At 39.2% G+C, this 20,681-nt stretch overlaps 1 protein-coding gene and 1 long non-coding RNA gene across 7 annotated transcripts in view; one reads left to right on the plus strand and one right to left on the minus strand.

Moving 5' to 3' along the window:
• Positions 1-20,681, minus strand: part of plce1 (phospholipase C, epsilon 1) — an 84,136-nt gene that overhangs the window by 52,136 nt on the left and 11,319 nt on the right. For all 5 annotated transcript variants that reach the window (XM_085416438.1, XM_085416437.1, XM_085416439.1 and 2 more), the window contains 4 exons: positions 19,486-19,806; positions 18,173-18,827; positions 17,607-18,023; positions 17,303-17,512 (listed from right to left, as the gene is read on the minus strand). In XM_085416438.1, the coding sequence (XP_085272564.1) occupies positions 17,303-17,512; positions 17,607-18,023; positions 18,173-18,827; positions 19,486-19,490 (1,287 nt within the window). In that variant the 5' untranslated portion in view covers positions 19,491-19,806. The remainder of the gene's footprint in view (positions 1-17,302; positions 17,513-17,606; positions 18,024-18,172; positions 18,828-19,485; positions 19,807-20,681) is intronic.
• Positions 7,538-11,543, plus strand: LOC146663596 (uncharacterized). 2 transcript variants are annotated; one of them, XR_014913050.1, is made up of 5 exons: positions 7,538-7,885; positions 8,583-8,648; positions 8,993-9,149; positions 9,602-9,694; positions 9,992-11,543. It is a non-coding gene; the product is annotated as an uncharacterized LOC146663596 (long non-coding RNA). The 2 variants fall into 2 exon arrangements; XR_014913051.1 differs by lacking the exon at positions 7,538-7,885 and adding an exon at positions 7,899-8,041.

A 20,681-nucleotide genomic window follows, 5' to 3' on the forward strand; every position in this document is an offset into this window, starting at 1 on the left:
CCACAAGACAGAATGAAAAGATGCTTAAAGCTGAAAGGGAGTTTTCCCCACTCTTTCTCTAAGTATGGCAAGAACTTGTAGTAAGCAGTTTACTTACTGTAGCACAGAATAAGCTGATCTATTGAAGAGAAAGGAAAAGCACAGAGCTCCAATCCCTCTTAGTGTGTGTGCACACTTACAGAAGTGAGAGAGGAGGGCTTGACCGGCAGAGAGCATGAGAGAAACGAAGGAAGAGAGGGAGTGTAAGAGATCTCTGAAAAACTAACAGAGAAGGGAAAGAAGGGCGCGAGAAAGAAAGTAGGGAAAGAAACGAGACGGCGACTCAGATCTCTCCCTAAACAGAGAGGGTACCCCCATATTAGGTTAAGAGGCAACAAGCCCATTACAACCCAGCAACAAGAGGGAAGATTTTATCAGGGAGCACACTATAAACACACAGAAACACAGGCAACGCTGGTATACAAGGTTTCAATCGATCCTTCTCTAGGAGCCTGTCCAATGTGTAAACAATGTCTGACCGAACTTAAACGGGGCCTCTGTGTTTTCATTCAAAACAATTACACAGAACCTGTAATTAATCACTGAAGCCCCTCTTTCCTCAAGAGACAAAAAAGACCCCATAAGTCACTTAACTGGATCAAAAATGAGAAACCAAAGGTGCTTAGTTACGTTTAGGAATACAAGAAGATAACGTGTGGTTCCTGAACAAGATCGGGAAATTGATCTGAGCCTATTGTGAACGTTAAAGGTATTATACTGTAAATAAACAGTCTTAAGAAGAGTAAAACACAATCCAATTAACTACAGTCTTCTATTATTATTTTACTTTTAAACTAATTCATGGGAGGTGGTAGACTGTGCAAAGCTACAACTGATTACTGTTTGACCGTCAGCCTAAGATGAAAAAAATATCGCGTTAACAAAGATGACACGCTAACAGAGGTTACACCGGATGTGTTGTTAATAGGGAATGTGTGGTGTTGCTTATTAAAAAGCTTGATTGACTACATTTTTTTTCCAGCAACATTAAATGATCCTTGAAAAGCCAACGGCAGTAAACCTGTTGTCACCTTTAGAGCTTTATAATGGCTAAACAATATTCATGTGCCATAGCTTGGCTATTCAGGTGACGCTATGGGACCAATGAACCAATAGAAGCTGAGGTACAGCCACTTGACGCTTGCTATTAGCCTTGCTCTGGCGAGTGTTTCTATGCCAACCTCTAATTAAGGGACCAGTATTACAGCTTTTCGATTGAAGCCAGCACACACGTGGTAGCCCACAGCTCTTGCAGTTTATTACAAACAAACTCTGTATCATTATTACGTGTGCAAACACAATCTCTGCTTACACGTCAGAGACGGTCAACAGATGAATAAATAAAAGAGGCGAGTTAATGGCAGCCAAGTTTAAAACATTAGCAGAAGAATTCTTTGATTATAGTTACGTGGATAAGCAGAGGCAAACAAAATGTGCGGTGTGGGGATGATCGATTCATTAAACACGCGGCGACCGAGTTACTTGTGTTTTGGAGAAACACAAGTGGCTTTTGTGAGAGAAAATATCTGTTATGCTGAAGTGTTATCATAACCAGTAATAACAACTTACAACAGAAAAGAGGGGAAAGAAAGAAAAAAGAACATGCTACCACATGTTAAGGTGTTTGAATTTGCTTAAAAACTACAGCCTGGGCTCTTTTGTGCCATAATCGAGGGAATCGGAGCGTACCCTCCGGTGTGGACACACATAATCGGAACATTCACAGGTCTAACAGAATACAGTGTGTCCTATTGCGTGCGCCTAATCAAGTGGAAAAATGAATCTGCTTCATGCGCAGCTGACATCAAAGTGGTCTTCAGAACAAAGCAAACAGCTGGCCTGCCCTCGGTCTTTGCTTTGATCAATACGCAGTTAATGAGTCTAGTCTCCTAAGCCAGTAATGAGGGGTCAGATTCATGTATCATACAACATCTACTGCGTTAATTGCCTTTAGAAGACATGTTATTGGATCAATATTAATTAAGGCGATAATATACTGCAGTCTGTCATTGACAGACTGCAAATTTTTCAGCCACTGAGCAGAGACGCCAGCCATCCCCACACTGGAGTCCTTATTACAAAATATAGATTATATTAACACACAGTCTGAAAAGATAAATATTGAAAATGACAACGTACTGTTTATATAAAAAGCATGCTGCCATCTGGTGGATAAGCATGTAAACCATTACAAAAAACAACTGTCCAGAATAAAACAATAATTTATAACTTCCAGTATATGACTTCTAGTTGGGTACAATGAGTCTGTTTAACAGGTTATTCTGAGCTTTACAGAACGTGACAAACATCATTCATTCTGACATTTTGAAGGCAAGGCAGTAATTGGTAATAATGTAATAGCCTAATAATAGTTTCAATTCTTCTTCTATGGCAAGACTTTTGAAAAAGCAAAGAAAAAAAAAAAAGCTATTGATGTTTCCAAAACTGTGACATTGCCGACTTTTTTACCTGACCAACAGCCTTCATCTCAAAGTAAGTCTACTTAGAAAGGCACAGATTTACTAAAGTGTGCAGATCCTTCTCTTACACGAGCACACTCGCAAACGCACAGACCCACGCGCCAAACGGAGATCAAAGAGCATCAGTAAGTTGAGATTGTATGCCAGGAATTTCTGATTTCTCATGAAACATTAATCAAGACTCAAGGTTCAGCAGCCCTAGATGCTCACATACCAAAAATATTCAGCAATCCAAATTCATCTGCACAATAAAACATTTTATCCTCCACTAGGTGGCACCAGAGGCCGATTTATACGGCTATGCTCTGTCCCAGTTCAACCAGCTCTCTCTCTCTCTTTATCACAGCAGTTGTCATCATATTTTTTATATTAAAAAAAGAGGGGAGGGCATATGAGCAAAGCACTTTTATGCAATGCTTTTTCAATCCAGATCAAGGCTTAAGGACTACATGGCTACTGCTCATTACCTCTTAAGTTGTCGTCTATATTTTAAACAGCACTTGATGAACCTCATGCTGGCTGCCAGATTTGATTGTGTTTGTGTATGGGGGCTCCCAAAACTACTCAGATATGCCTTATCAGTTTAGTCAATGGTGTTCAATTTGAAATTACACCAAAAGAAACTTTATTTTGTTAAATCTCACTGCCTTTGGTGATGCATTTAAGTGCTGCTATGCAAAAGCAAAAGATGCAATTAAAAGCATCACTCGACAGCATCCTGCGAAGCTTAAGGGTTTAATTTTAGCTAAATCCCCTCTGGTTGACCTGTTAAGTTATGAGCTAAAGCGTTAGGAAGGGGAGGTGGCTGGCTATTTTTTGCAGCAATTGTGTTATTCTTTGAGTTTCAACAATAACACAATAACAAAAGCACTACCCACAACTGCTTCAGGCTCTCACTTTATCTGTTTTTTGGAGAAATATTGCTAGTTCATTTGCCTGCAAATGTCTTTCGAAAAAACTGCTAGAGGTTTGTGTGGCTTGTTTGGCCCAGTGATTATATCACTAGAGAAGTATGGAAATACTGTAACACATACAGAGGGTAATAACACATAGAGGGTAATAAACTGGCCAAAACGAGCAAAATTCTAAGTATTTTTATTAGCTTCAACACTATATTGTGGTTTTCATCTAACGAGTGACACATATAGGCTTTGAGTTCATCTAGACTTTTATACAGTTGTTTTTGTGCGTTGTATCTTGCAACACAGTGAAAGTGTCCCTGCAGGAACGCTTTCCTAACTCTGAAGATGTGCAGTTTTCCCACATTTTCACAGAGGTGTGAAAGGCCTGAACTAACATCTAACAGATGCACGCATTCTTAACCAAGCAAAGTGAAAGCACACACACGCCATTTTGACATCCTTGTGTCACTCCAGAAGACCAGCAGGTAAAATTTGTTTCAACAAATACAATCAGAGCTCCCACATGTGCTCCAGTGCAACGGATTTAAGTATATGTAGAATTAAAAAAAAAAAAAAAAAAAGGAAAAATCTGAGAATGGAATTTTGCCACGTGTTAACACCTGAGCGGCCACATTGTTTTGAGATACTGTCACAAAACAGTACACCTTACAAAGGCATGCAAGACACCTACTGTCCTACCCCTTTTTGTCTGTTACCAGCACTTTGACTCACCAAGAGTGTCAAAACACACACACACACACACACACACACACACACACACACACACACACACACACACACACACACACACACACACACATCTCTGGCTAAGCTACAACACCCAGCTGGGCCAGAAAGTGGCCTGCTAGGCACATTCCTTTGTAGTGGCACAGCACACACAGAGAACACAAGAGGGATAGACACAAGGTTAAATGAGTGTGACATACATTGTGTAAGACGATGTGTGTGTTCCTGTAGGGTTGGTATGTGATTTTTTTTTTACTTCAAAATCAAGAATGAAAAGACTATTGTCTCAAAGCAATATTTTTAGACAACACAAACACACTAGCCACCTCATTAGTAGTGGGTCGGAACTCCTTTTGCCTTCATTCCATATCCCAAAGGTGCTCTGTTGGATTGAGGTCTGGTGACTGTGGAGGCCACCTAAGGGCAGTGAACTCACTGTCATGTTAAAGAAACCAGTTTGAGATGATCTGAGTTTTGTGGTGCGTTATCCTTCTGAAGCAGCCATCAGAAAATGGGTACACTTTGGCATGAGCAGGGTCAGGTATGCTATGGAATTTAAATGTTGCTTAATCGGTACTGAGGAGCTTCTCACGCTTTCATTTTGTTTACGCCACATTCTGATCCTACCACCGAATGTTGCAGTTAAAGTCAAGTCTCTTTAGAGTCAAGCAAAGTTTTTGGTACTCGCTTCGGTCTTCTGCTGCTGTAGCCCATCTGCTTCAACATTTGACAAGTTGTACATTCAAACATGCTCTTCTGCGTACCTAGGTTGTAACAAGTGGTTGTTTGTCTTGTTGCTGCCTTCCAATTACCTCAAAGCAGTCTGACCTTTGACATCAACAAGGCGTTTTCGCCAAAAGAACTCCTACATACTCGATATTATCTCTTTTTCTGAATATTATTCCAAAGAGCCTCTTCTCTTTAAAAAGAACTTGGCAGGAAGACTCAACTTTCCAAATTTGCATCTGATGAGATTTCTGGATCAGTTTCTGCTGTACAGACAGGACCACAGACAGAGCAGTAGAGATATGTGGCCATAAAGTTTTTCAAAAACCAAACAAAGCACTGACACCATATACAAACTGTGAAACACAGTGATGGGGAGGGTGATGAAGTCCTCTGTGTACCAAAGTATGCAAGTATGTATGTATGTATCCATCCATTTCACTTATCCAGTTCAAGGTTGTGGATCGCTGCAGCCTATCTTAGCTGCCATAGTGTCTGTCTGACAGATAAAACTTGGCACAAATTGGGTTATGCAACAGGACAATGACCTCAAGCATATCAACAACACTACAACAGAATGGCTGAAAAAGAGAAGTATCAAGATGCTGCAACGTCCCAGTCAAAATCCAGACCTCAAACAGAGTTAAACAATGTGGCAGGACCATAATGTGATTACACAACTGTAAATAGGTGTGTGTGTGTGTGTGTGTGTGTGTGTGTGTGTGTGTGTGTGTGTGTGTGTGTGTGTGTGTGTGTATGAAATATATGTAACTAAATTCTACTCCTTGCTGATTAGGTGTACAAATAACAACAGCATGTTTCCTGCACTAAGCAGTCAAGACACAATGTTTCATAACTGCTGTTTATCCTGTAAATATACATGTGGCATGCTCAGGCAAATTTTACAGCCTGGCATCATCTAGATTTTTTTCTCTTTACTTTCATCATGGAAAAAAAAATTTTTCCAGCTGTTGATTAAATAAATAAATGAGTAAATATAAAGTGTGTGGGCTTGAAAAATTAAACAAGGTATATATGTGGACTAGCTCCCTCTGTGAATTTGACTGCAACTCCATTTACTTTTACCTTTTTATTAACCTTAACCTATTTAGATTAATAGATTACTATGTTTGTTCACAGGTATCACCATCTCACACTGCAAGCCAGAGATTCTGACATCCATTCAAAATGATCCTTGCAAAGTGAAAGTTTTTCACATATACAGCACTTTTTTTTTGTTTTTTTCTATTATAAATGTACCATTCTGTGCAAATATGCATAGAATGAAAGAAAACAATACCAGGTCTCTGACCCTAAGGATAAAATGAACCAGTCTATTTACAGAAACAATTATCGGAGAAAAAAAAAAAAATCAACGCAAGCTGAGCTTATGTCAACATCTGTCATTAAACAGAGGTCTAAAACCGGATATTTTCTGGACGTTTTAAGCGAGCACTAATTGGTAACCAAGATGTAGAGACATATACAGAAGTAATTATCCGAGCTCTCACATAAGCCATCTTTCACATGGATATTTAACTAGTAAAGGTTTAAAGGGAACACGGCACTCAACAGAGCAAACATGAAGAAGTTTAACAGGAGCTGCCATATGCCAAAGGCTGCACTCTTATTGCACGGGTCAGCGCAGTTATATTTGCACACCAGAAATAATCAGCTGTAATTTAGCACTGCAAGTCAGCCTGACATTAGCCACAGCCTTGAGGATGGTTATCAAATTTGTTCCAGAGATGTAATGAAAAGGAAAAAAATGTTCACTCATATACGGAGCACTCAGACTTGCTTTGAGACAAGGTTCATTTTTTTATACAAAAAAAAAAAAAAAAAGTTAGGTAGAATGCAAAAAAACTAACTGCACAGACTGAGATTAAACTTTTAGCATAAACATGTTACACATTAACTTCTTCAGTCTGGGGAGTACTGAGGGCTATCTTCAGGTTCATATTTTCTTTTCAAACTGAATGTAAATTGAATGAAACTGAAGCGTGTGTGTATAGTTCTTATTACCACCAATGACAAAAGGAGAGAAAAACAGGGAAAATGGTGTAATGAGAGCTGAGGTCGCTCTATTAATCGACCCACGCAGGAAATGACATGCGTGTTCAAGGATTGTTGTTTTTGTGAATCAAACTTGACTGCAACCGATTTTGGTAGACCGCCTTTTAAACTGAGCTTTCTTAGCAACTGCAACAGCTACAACAATGCGCACACAGTACAAGGAGCCAGGATGGATGTGACACCTTGTGTGTTTTAAAATCTAAGTATTTTATATGTTTGAGTCTGAACAATTGTGAGCTGCTGTGCGTTTGTGTATTTTTACTGTGTTTTAACTTTACAGCCCAAAAAATGTCAAGGCCAAACCAAGTATTGAAAAAACAAAAGCAAATTATTATTCCTACGGTTTATTGGAAGTGAATTCTCTGCCAAATATTTATTAGAGAAGGGGTGTCAAACATAAGGCCTGGGGGCCAGAATTGGCCTGGCAAAGACTCCAATCTGGTCCACTGGACAGTTTTGGAAAATATGAAGGAGGGGATACATTTTTGGACTTTTAACTTTATTTTTATAGGTTTTTCAGCTTTTCCTGCTGATAAAGACCTCACTCACAGACATCCATACACTCAAAAAAATGAATGAGGTGGATTGTTCAGTGTATATTAATTATTTATTTTCATTTTACTTAAAATATATGTTTTTGTTAAGTTAACATATGTTTTTCTAATCAAGTCTACGTAATTGTGTCTATTATTCAACGTACATAATACTAATGTGTTACTTGATCGCATAACATTTAAGTTAAGTCAATTAGGATCGATATACCTTGTATATCCACAAGGTGGCAGTAATGCAAAAACAGTTGTAATGAAACCGCGCAGAACAAGAAGGTTTCACGGCTTGTGCCTGCTCATGCACAAGACTTCAAATTTAACTGAAAAAGGCTGTTTTGGCGCCAAGCTGCTGTTTCTTTGAGAGGTAAGACCACTTTTTTCTTTGACTATGTTGTGTAGTATCTATATGTCCAGCATGGTTATATTTTGCGTTTGTCTTACAAGACATGTTATATCGTTTGCGTGTGCTTGTTTTACATTAGTTTTACTGGGTCCTGGACATGCTTATTTTGTGGACTGTGTAAGAAACATTTTTATTGTTTTTTGTTTTATTAAGGGATTAGCTACAGGGGTTCATGGGGTTATTCTTTCAAGGGGTTATTTTTCCATTTGCTTTCTTGGGATTCCTTTTCTGTAATCCGAGAGTCGGAAATATCGAATAGGATAGCAAGGATAGCATAAAGTGACATTTAAAATCCAAAAAGTCAAGGGCGAAAGCCACTGTGACACCATTGTTCTGCTCTATCAGTAATCTGTATTATGTAAAAATGGTCTGTAAATACAGCATGTTTCCTAGCGGAGTTATACATATCAATGTAGTTATAAATTACAGTTTGTGAAAGTACACACTTACTTTTTTTAATAAAATTATTCAAGACATATGAGTGGACAGACAATGGAGGTCGACAGACCTGGTGATAATTGCTTCTATAGAAAGTTAGCACATGGCAGTGTCAATCTCTTGCTTTTCTTCTGAGTAGTATTTTATTTAGTTGTAATTCAAACAATAATTTGCTTCTTGAAATTAAGGAATTAATTTTTTTTTTCTTTATAAATCTCAGATCCTGCCTTTACCTGCTCCCTCCTATACTGATGTGGTGTATGTGGTATTGCTGAGCTTGTATGTGGTATGTGAACTGTTATACTTTTAAAAACAAAACTGTTTTATAAGTTAAGTTTTCTTTTGTGACCCATCCCATGCCCCTGTTATTTCTTCTCCACATCTGAACCATGGTTGCAGTTCAAGGGCCTGAGGCATGAAATTCTTTTCAGATCAGCTGTGATCAATATTTTTTGGAACTTGATAAATAACAATAAAAGCTGTAATGGCTCCATTAGCATTTTGTGTAAATGTTTGTGTTAAAATTATAGCTTTAATGAGGTCTTACTACATTAGTTTTAGTTTGTATATGTGTACATATAGTATGTATATTTACAGTACAGTATGTTGTGTTTGTTGACATATTTTCAGGTGGAAGCAGAATATGTGAGGATTACTACTGCTGCACATGTTCCAAGGCTTTTTACACAACTTGACCAATACACTGACCAGCTCATAAAAGTCTTCAAGAAAAAAAGGAGGCGTTGCAGGGAAGAAAATTAGACAAACTTTGGCCCCAGCCACACAGGTGCGTTATTCTGTTGGTAGCAAAATATTATGGCTAATAAGATCATTTTCAAATTTAAACAGCTAGTGTATGGTAGCTGCACAGTGCACTTACATTTATATTAAGCAAGACAAAGTTTGGTACTCAAAACGTTGGAAAATTTAAATTACCTAAACATATGTAAAATCTGATCCCTTGATTTAGGTTAAACCAGAAGTGAATGTTTTTATGTTATGTTTTGAATGCAAAAAAGATGATGTATTAGTTTGTCTTTACCTCCATTATGGACATATATAATGTGGTGGAAACCCTGCCCAACAGGTTAACTATTCATGTCCATGTGATGATTAGTTGGTCTTGTGTACATGTCTATCTGTGCAGTGGATATGTCATTCATTTTGCGTATAATGTGAGTTTCTGTCATCCTAAAGTATATCTGTTTTCTCTTCCTGTATCTCTGCCACTCTCTACAGAAGGAAACCATTGAAAAGGGGAGGGAGTGTGTCCTCAGGGCACTACCTTTTTACCTGAATGAAGACCCAAGCATCCTCTTCAAAGAATAATTGGTTGGTAATTTTAGTTTAGTTTTTTATCTGTATTAAACCAAATTTTGAATAACTAATGTTGTTGCATGTTGTAATGTTGTTGTTGTTGTAATTTGCATGGAACCTGTTTAAATGTTTTGGGAAATCTTCTTGTATACCCAAACTATTTATATTTATCGTTGAATCTGTAGTCTGAAATAGTGGCGCACTGGGGTGCATGTTCCTAATATTGTGTTTACGTCATTAAAGGGTAGCTTTGGCCCTTTTTCTTTCTTTTTTTAAAACTGGATGCCATTTTTCTATGTTTTTGTGTCTAAGCTACAGCTGTTCAGAGGGAGCTGGAACAAATTACCCTTGCTATCTTTACCATCGAAAGAGCTGATGCCAGCACTCCTCCAGCCGATGTGGGTATAACCATCTAGTGTGTCCTGCATGACCTGGAAGACCTGGCCTCTGCATGTGCACTCTTAATGGGTGGGATATATGCACTGAATCTCAGTTAACCTCAAGACTGAAAGCTAAGAGACAATCAAAAGCATTGAGATTTAAAGGATTTAATTGAGAGATGATACTGCACCAGAAATGTTGAAGGGTGGTGTGTATATTAGCGTTCAAGGCATATTGTTATGAGGTGGAAATATATTCATATTCAGTTTGTGTTACATTGTGTGCATTGTAAAGGTAATTGCAATACATACTAAAAATAAGGGTAAGTTAGGAGGTTGATCTGATATCCTCGTGTTGGTGTTGTTCCCAGATCATCATACTAAATGTTGTTCCAGGATCAACATTGCAAGTGACCAATCAGAATGTTGTGACGTCATACTTTTGCGACTTCGGGAAAAACCGGCGTAAAACAAAAAACTGTACTTAAGCTGCGTGAAACCGCCTCTGTCCGCCGATCAACTGACCCTAACCCTAACCGTAACCCTTTAATAAACAGTAAGCAGAATTGATATTGTCCTTGCAACATTGGAATTTCATAAATGCACGAATGGCTTGGAATAGAATAACGTCACAACAATGTGATTGGTCACTTGCAATGTTGAACCTGGAACAACATTTTCATGATGGTCTGGGAACAACACCAACACGAGGATATCAGATCATCCAAGTTGGGAATGCAGGATGAATGTATATTTTGTGGACTTTTAAAGACGAACAATTGTTTCCATGTTAAAATGTTTACATCTGAAGTTTTTTGCCCAAACACTGGTAAAATAAATGTTGACAGTGGCGAGTGTTAAATGGTTACTGCTGTGCTGTTGCAAAAAAACTGAACGCTGACAAGCTGTTTTATTGTTAGACCATAATGTTGGCATGTTTTGTTAAAGTTTTATTTGGGATGGTGATGTAATTTTCTTTGATTGCTAATATCAGTGGACTATTTATTATTATTATTATTATTATTATTATTATTATTATTATTATTATTGTTGTTGTTGTTGTTGTTGTTGTTGTTACATTTTTTTTTTTAAATTGTGGCTGTTGAGGTGGACACTTCACTTTGCATTGTTAAAGGAAAGCACTTCATTGGCATTGTGTTACTGGACTGACCCTAAGCAATCATTGCAAATAGCAACTTTGCTATCCATTTTAGACACTAAAAGAAAAAAACACTCACAGACCTTACTAGCATCACATGTGCATAACTCAAGTGTCATCTTATCAATGTGTTATGTGATCTTCAATGCGTTTTTTTTCTCTTCTATTTCTGGTAGATACAGACATTTAATTTAAAGTCTTGATGTTGCATCTGTCTACATACTGTTAATTACTAACCCTAATGAGCTGTTGTGTTTTATTTTGGACTGGGTTTACACAAATGCTCACTGAATGTGTTGGCAATAAAATAAATTTTAAAAAATAAGTTGGATGTACTTAATTCATTTGTGTGGAACCTGTTGACAAAATAGATTTATGTAAAACTAATTAATAAAGCACAAGGTGGCTGAAAATATAATATTTGAATTAATCTAACTTAAATTTAACATTTTACTGCCACAAATAAGAAATGTGTTGAAGAAACTAATCTAAACTATCTAACCTGAAAATATATCATCTATGTTCATACAACATAACTTGATTTAGTTAGTCTTAAATATGTCTTGTTAATCTTAAGTAGTTTTTTTAAATTAGATGAACTAAAGATTTTTGCTTTAAACTAACATAATTCAATTTCGTGGAACCTGTTGACAAAATAATTTTAATTAAAGTCAACGTTTCATTTTTTTGAGTGTACCAAACCAGAGTAATTAAGCAATAGATAAACAACTTAATGACAGAAAGGTTCCCATTTTCTACTGTATACTGTGAAAAAATTCAGTTAAAATTTTATTTTTTTATAAATATGGGACAGTGTGGGCAGTGAGCTACCAGAACTTGATCGTAATTTTACATTTGGTATATAGAAAAACTGAGACATGCTGTTGAAATTGCACTACTTCATCCTATATTAAGATATTTCGGGGATTAAATGTGTAGTTAAATCTCTTAAAATTGACTGAAAGTGCAGTTTCACTCGTCTGATCTATTTAAGATCAAAGTGGGCTGTATGTGGCCCTAGTAGCCAGATATTTTGTATTTTTAGCACCCGATTTAACAAAAAAAAAATATAGATATATGTTAAAAGCAGAAAAATGAAGGAGTTAAAGAGCAGATCTATGAGTCAGTTCACTTGTTGAGACACTCAAGATGTTTGAAGAGTAATAGTTTCTAAAAATCAATTCTTCCTTTTCTTTCAGCTGCTCCCTTAAGAGATTGCTACAGCAGATTATCTGTCTCCATCTCCCCCACTCTCTCTAACATCCTCCTCAGTCACACCAACCCTCTCCAGTTCCTCCTTCACTGCATATCCATGAATCTTCTCTGTGGTCTGTGTGGCAGCTCTATCTTCAACATCTTTTGTGCAATATATTCGCTACCCCTCTGCACACGTCCAAACCGTCACCCTTGCCTCTCTAACTTTGCACTAAACCTGAACTGTCTCTCTGAAATACTAATTTTTAACCCTGGTCACTCCCAATGAAGATTTCGGCATCTACAGCTCGGCCTTCTGTCTTTTTGTCAGAGCCACTGTGTTCAAATCATACATCATAGCAGGTCTCAGCCTTCCCTTTCACTCTTGCCACTATCCTTATGTCACAAATCACCCCGGACACTCTTCTCCACCCATTCCACCCTGCCTGCTCTCTCTTCATTATCGCTCTTGTGCACTGTCTGTCGCTTTGGATGACTGACCCCAGGTAATAATGTGGGATCCAAAGAAAAGGAAATAACCATGAAAAAGAAAGTTTGAAATCTAAACTTTAATCTGCTGTAAATAGCCAATGCTTAAAATGCTCTAAACATTAGTTATTTTCATAGGCTAGAGCATTTCAAAGCCTTCTGTTGGCTGCGTCAACAGTAAACACCTGAAAATAATCTGCTTCCTTGACAAAATTCTGTCACCACATGTAAGACTCCAGTGTGTGTGCTGCTAACAGTGAGGTGAAACTACTTAATTCACTTTGAAGAAGTCTTTGAGCACATTATGGACTTCTGTATAATGTTGCACCTATGATTTACAGCCCTGACTTGTTCTTCAGCAAACCATAAAGTGAGGCTCATTGATATTCTCATAGAGTTACATGTTTTTCTATTAAACTGCTTATCCACATGGGGTTGCAGCTAGAAGGGGGTCAAGGGGTGGACTTTAATCCAGCTGATGTTGGGAGAGATGTTGAGCACACACTATAGTGTTAAAGGTTGTTCTCCAAACCAAAATCATGGAAAAAAAATATTACTTTTTAGAGATGCAGCATAAAAAGGGAACGTGACTAACAACACATCACATTATCATGATTACATAAGTGAGCTGATTACATTTTAATGACAGCCTCCTGTTAGCAGCTGATCCATGGTACTGAATTTAAAGATGCCTTGTTCAGCAAGGATCAGTGACAGCAGTTTTTGATAGACAGCACAAGGCATTTAAAATCTATTTTCCCACCACAGATATTCCTGGAAATGGAAACATATTGGCTGTAGATCTACTTATGACAAGACACACTGAGGAAATAGGAAAGCACAGAACATCCCCAGAGAGAACAATGTATTCATGCTCCTAAAAACTACTTGCATCCTCAGTAATGGGTAGAAGATATATTTATAAGCATCCATCTCCCAGCCCTATAACCACTTAGCCCATACAGCTCATGTTAAAGGTTTTTAATGGTCACTTACCACTTTTCCTGACATCATTGCAATTTAATAAAGGGACTCAGCAGGGCTCTAATTGGTAGACTCCACAAAGGCAAACATAAAATGTTTCCTTCAGAGACCATTTGATCCTCATGCCAGGTACGTGTATGAGTGCTTTCACTCGCATAACATACTGAGACACTCCCCTTCCCCTTATGTTACACTTCCCTGATACTTTTGGCAATTTCATTTCCAAAGACTGAATCACGGAGAGCATGAACACAGTTCAACAGGAAGATTGCCAATTATAGTTAAACTCTGATAAGGATTTTTGCATTTTATAAAGAAATTGGGATGCGGAGGAACCTTTTTTGAAAAATAAAGGTGCAAAACCACTAGACATAGTAGCTGCAGTATGATCCTAAAGAGCTCCGTTTGGTTTTGAGGGCTGTATTTAGGCAAGTGCACAAATGCAGATGTCAGAAAAGCAAACTCTGAGCAGAGAAATAATAGTTTAAGATCTTAAATATTTTATAACATATATGTACAGCTTGTACTGCAAGTAGTTTAGGCCACAGTTTATAGTCATGACAATGCATAGTTTGCTTAGGCTCATTAATTACAGCACATAAAAACATTCAGGTTCACAGCTTTGTCTTGGGTTAATAGCTGTTTTGACTTCCTCTTCCCACCACCACCATGAGGTTTCTCACTTTTCTTCCATAGTAAATTTTCCTCTTTTTCCACTGTTAAAGTTTCATCTTCTCCTTCTCTTTCTCTTCAACCCAACTCTCCTTTACTCTCTTTCGCTGCCCTGCTCCTGTCCCTCCTTCACATAATCCTGTGTTCTTTGGCTTGCTTGATTAGCTGAGGCAATAAACACACGAACCCACAGGATACCTCCAGAAAACTCCTCAACATGATTACTGCAGAGTCAGGAGGAACACCACATGCAGGAGGCCCACGCGCTATAAAGTCTGATTTGCTTAGAGGTGTGTTTGTGTGCACGGGGGCTTGGCACCATAGCGGACCGTAAATGTTTGAGGGTTTGCGTCAACAAATTTGTGCGAATCTTGTTAAAAATTATGCAATCACTTAAAATGCCCGTAACATTATGACCGGCTACCTGAAAGAAACACACTGTTGTATAATAAAAAGCCTGTTGTGACTATCTGCTGTGTATCAGCCAGTAAGTAAGCAGAAAATTCATGATTTGGGGATCCTTGCATCTATGTCTCGCTGTATAATTTGGTAAATGGATGCGTTCCTTCTCTAATTCTTTTATGATCTTGATGACAACTTATTCCTCGGTGCTTGGTGTTGTCAGAGTTTCTCTCTTGACCCTTCACTGGAGGAACTCAGCTGGTGTTTTGACAAGGGAACTGCTGGCAGCTCCCCAGTTTTCAATAGGCTCATTATTAAAGCAGCTCTCCGTAGACTACCTAAGCCATAATTCTGCAACCACAAAGGATTCATAAAAACTCTTTGGCAAAAGTCAGAAACCACGCTGCAGCACGCACATGAGTGGAACTATGTGTGTTTTAATGGCATCAGTGCATAAGTGCCCGCCACACGTGAGAAACTTTAGACAGTATTTGGCTCTGTTGAGGGAAAAAAAGGAAGGAAAAAAAATCAAAATTAGGCGCACACGTATAACAATGCACATTTCAAAATTCTATCGTAAAAATGTAACACATTAAAAAAAAAAATTTAAAATCAAAGTCACATGCAGATACACACTCATGTTCCTGCACGGGCACGCCTGCAGCTTCAGGATCTGATTTGAATTAAGCGATCTAAATGGTGGCGAGAGTTCTGGTTATCACATTCATTAGATGCAAACTAAACCCCAGCCCCTAAAACCTTTCTTTTCCACTTAACTAGGAATCATAATATCTGAAGTGACACTGCTGAAATTCTGGCCATTCAGTCTTGTGCAATTTAGTGGTTGCACTGTATCGTTCAGTCTCCATGTGTTTCAAGTTTTTACAGGAAAAGGAGGAATAAGATAACAAAAAACAACAGGAAAGCATGTGTAATGCTGCTGATTCTCAGTCCCTACAAAATATGTGCACCTCTAAGGCTGGAAAGCATGGCTTATTTATCTACTGAAACTACTGCCAGCTAGTTTTCGCCGTTTTCCCTGCAAAGGTTGCTAAAGTTGAACAGCTCCTGCGAGAGGTTTTTATGTGTGTAAAACACTCTCTTGCTTGGAAACTTGATTTTTTTTAAAAACAAAAACAAAAAAACAGTAGTGTGTCCTGGATCGCTCTTTCGCTTTCTCTCTCTCTGTTGGGCTCAGTCTCCTTTCCTTCATCTTCCACCACTTTCTAACTGTCTCACCACGTCTTGCTCGCTCGCCCTCTCTCCAATTTCCATGCCTGTAACTTTAACGCAGATGCCAATCCTGCTCAGTCCATTTAAACTCACTCAGGTGCGCGCGCGCACACACACACACACACACACACACAAGGCTCAGTCATTCAGTCTGTCAGTAATAAGGGGAGCAGAACCAACAGAGAATAAATCATTTTTCCGCAGTAGGGGCCTACCCCGAACAAAAGAGCCAGTGTGTGCGCGCTTTGCCGTGTGTTTTAGAGTATGTCTCTGTTAGTCTATTTACATATTCCTTGAAAAAAATCTTTCATCTTTCATATTTTGCAGGCAGCAATTTCAATGCAAACAGAAAAAAAAAAAACACCAAGAAACCAAGAACAATTTTTCCTCCGATGAAAAAAATCAATCATAAACACTCTTGTGCCACGACAGCTATTAAGTGTTAAGATTTGTTTTTTTTGTTTTATTCCCCACGGTAGCTGAGTTTGAAAAGCAAACCACACATAAACCCACAAAGCATAGATGCACCAGCATTGGTCCAGTGGATCAATGATGGAATAGATTTCTGCAGATTTATATGTAGGTTTATACTTTTAGCAAAATGTGGAGGGCTTGAATAAGATAGAGCTTTGCCATGTGGTCTCTGCTCTGTGCGAGTGAGGACCTGATCAGTCCCAGCGGTGCGAAAAGGCAGCAGTGCAGAGAACAAGACAAGAACAGACGTGCAAAAGCTGCCCGGGGTTTTGGGTGGCCTTCATGGTCCAGTTAATTAGCTTGCCTATGTGACAACAATATATTGGACACCAATATATCACGCTCTGCTACTAGAGACTGAACAGCACATTTGCTGAACGCGTAAAAAAAAAAAAAAGCAATCTTAATAACCCTAGGCTTAGACCAATTATTTAAAAGAACGGCTGGTAGCAAAGCTGTGTCTGAAATCCCTTTAGGGTGCACTGCTACAGTTATGTCTTAATGGAAGCATTTTAACAGTAGCGTGGGTGTGAAAGATAAACAACCCATGACAGGATAAATACAGAGCACTGTTGTCCTCGAACAGCTTTAACAGCAATGCCTTCTTCCATTATCTGCATGTATTCACTCTCTTACCTGATGTAGTTTAAGTCCAGCAAAGCGCAGCATCTCTTTGCATCTTCTGAAGTCTTCTCCCATGCCCCGCTTTACGGTTAGCCATGTATCCTCCTTACTGGGAGTCCAACATCTGTAGTGAACAACCACGGCCCAGACATCTTCTGAGATGAGTCCCGACGGCAGTGTCCTGACAATCGCTCTGGTGCCAGTACACACCGACTTGGTCACCTTATGGAAAAGAGAGGCAGTTGAGATTACTTCTAAAAAACACTGATTAATTAATTGATTAAAAATGATGATGTTAATCAATTTAAACACATGCCTTCTGATTATTCTTGCAGAACCGCCTCACCAGGACAGTTGAGCGCTCTTTACGATTCCGAATAAAATCATTATCCACATTATCCGAATGTGCTTCTACTTCTCCCTCATCACTGCTGTGATCCTGGCTGCAGTCCCTCGTCTCTTCTGTAGGTAACCTTTCATTGTGAACAGGGGTCGACAACATGGTTTCAAGAGAAGACCTTCGAAGGAAAAGTTTCTCCAAAGAGCATTTGTTAACCCGGGGCCTTCGGTTGAGCCTCTCTAAACTTGAGTACCCATCTTTGAGGCAGTGCAGATGGATGTGGCCGTTTTGGTGACGCTTGCGGTGGACGGGAAGAGGAGAACTAGATGGAGATGATGTCAAAGAGCTCGGTTCGCTTGAGGAACTGCCCTGGGATGAGAGGTAGGGCGATGTCTAGAAGCATATAACAAGAGAACAAAACACAGCAGTGTCTTGAGTGAGCTATTACATGGAGTAAAGCTTTACATTTATGGGACAGTGAGGGTTGCTTTGCTTATCTTAAAAATGCTATAAAACAGGGTTAGCACCATTTGCTTAATTACCTTGTGGAAAGCCAGCATAGACACAGGGAGGCTGCCGCGGCGGATGTGTCTGTATTTGGGGCCAGAGGGCCTGCAGCTGAGGCAAGGACTGTGAACAGGGCTGGAGCCAAGGCTTGGACTGGACCTAGAGCTGTGGCAACAGTAGGTGTTCGCATTGGTATAAGGGCTAGAATGGGTACAGGAGTAGTGGGTGCTGCCAGTTCTGTTAGTGCCTGCATCCACGCTGTCTCCAGTGGTATCCAGCTGGCTCAGAGATTCCTCTGAACCTTTCCTAAGTACTGGAATCATTTCTTCAAGTTTCTTGCCAGTGGAGAGCTCTGGATAAGGTTTCTCTTTAGTGCTTATGACTTCTGAGCTGTAATCGGGGCACTCATATTTTTTGTCCAAAACAGCGCCTTCCCCACGGTCACACGATGGCTTCCTACACAAGGGGAGAGAAGGGCCGCTCGACTGTTTTGATTGACACATTTGGTCAGCGTCTCGCCACACTTCCTGCCCATTATTTGCATGTTTGGCTCCTCTGCTGGGTCTGCTCCCAGCGGACAGAGGCGAAGCAGACTTTGCCAGTACCGCGGGCCCAGCCTGTGTCTGGGTTCCTTCAGTGGCCATCACGTCTGCCTGCGGTGTCCTGCTTTGTCCTTTTGTCTCCCTGCGGCTTGGAAAAGAAGAAACACTTTACTGATGATGACAGAATGTAGAAGAAATGCTGAAGCTGGTTTCTGGTTCGGTTTGGTTTTAAGTTTTTTTTTTCTGAAAGTGGTTACACCTCTGTTAGAGCTGTAAGGATAAGTGGATTTGACGGACAACTATTCGGATGGTTTACAATTCCTGTTTTTCCTGTATCTTTGCATTTTGCACTCTTCACAGATCAAAACAATCAAAACAAGACATCTACAGGAATTATTACAACCACTACTGCTCACAAATTCCTGAAATCCTATAGAGAAAATCTGCAATAGAAGTCAAACAAATTCCTGTAAAACCTCTAAGATTCTTTGGAACCTTCCAATGTAATTCGTGATTCAGTAAGTCACGAAGTAACCGAAAGAGCAGAAAGAGGAAATGAAATTTGCTGGGGTCATAAAATAATTCACGTCATAAATTATTTGAAGTTATGGCTTTTTCATGTTTACCAACTCAGCTGCTTTAGATAAACAGTATTACCAAGCCCAGATCAAGACAGATAGCTTGTGCTTTAGCCACAATAACCCGCTTGTTTACATAATATTTATGTTGCATCAATTATGTCGTCATTAATCTTTAATCACAAAGATCAATTCTATTTTAAAGCATGCGTTGCATTAAGCCCACACCTCATTTTTATGCTCCACCATAGGCACAGGCCTTTGCTGTAGGAAATGATAGCTTCAGCTTCTGCTGACCTCTTGAGTGACTAAGACGCCACATCAGTGCTGAGCGTGCTCTGTGTATGAGTGTTGTGGAAACAGAAGCTTGTACAGCTGTACAAACCAGCAGATAGAGAAGCCAGCAGATAGGTGACCCTGGAGGACTCAGGAATTTCCTTGATAATACGGTCGCCGCCACAGCTTACAAGGCCACGTGTGTCCCTGTGGGTGCGGGGTCTGTCTCAACCTGGACGCGTATCTGCGACATAACTAACCACTCTTTAGGCCCTGGGATTGAGAAACAATGAGAACACAGACACATAAAAAAAGGAGTTAATATTGTCAACTTTTATGCCATTAAAACACATTCAGATAAGACAAGTTTGGACAGCTAGCAAGGTTAAAACAAATAGAAGCAAAGGATAAGGAGTCAAACCAAAACTGAAAAACATATCATCAGCAAATCCAAGTTAAGGCAGTTTTTAGAGTTTTCTTCTGTGTCTCTTTTCTTCATCACATCAGCTTTAAGAACTAAATTAGTAAAGTAAATGACTACAACCCTAAATCTGAAAAAGTTCTGATGTAGTCTCTCTCTAAATTTCGACAACAGAACAGTTTTAAACTTCGCTTCAGTCCTTTTTAAATGAGCTTTGTCCCAGAGAACCAGTGGCTTCTGGGTATCGTGCTCACATGTGGCTTCCTCTCTGCGGGACCGAGCTTTAACCTGCATTTGTTGTTGGCATGGTGAACTGTGCTCCCAGGCAATAGTTTCTTGAAAGTGTTCCTGAAACCATGCAGTGATTTCCACGAGACAATCATGCCTGTTTTTACTGCAGTGCCACCGGAGGGCCTGAAGATCGCAGGCATCCAATACCGATTTTCACCTTTGCGCACAGAGATTTCTCCAGTTTGTACGATTATATCATGCACTGCACTTGATGAGATGTTCAAAGTCTTCACAATTTTATATTAAAGAACGTTATTCTGAAACTGTGATGAACTTCTGCTCATCTTTACTTCTGAAACTGTGCCTCTCTAACACACCCATCATTTTATATCCAATTATGTTAACAATCTGTTGCCAATTAACCGAATTAGTTGTAAAATGTTCCCCCAGCTGTTTCTTCTTAGTACCACTTACTATTCCAGCCTTCTGTTGCTCC

Source organism: Rhamphochromis longiceps, linkage group LG8, assembly GCF_057381845.1.
Source record: "Rhamphochromis longiceps isolate RC_006_pf linkage group LG8, R_longiceps_female_GT1.1, whole genome shotgun sequence".
Taxonomy (NCBI): Eukaryota; Metazoa; Chordata; class Actinopteri; order Cichliformes; family Cichlidae; genus Rhamphochromis; species Rhamphochromis longiceps.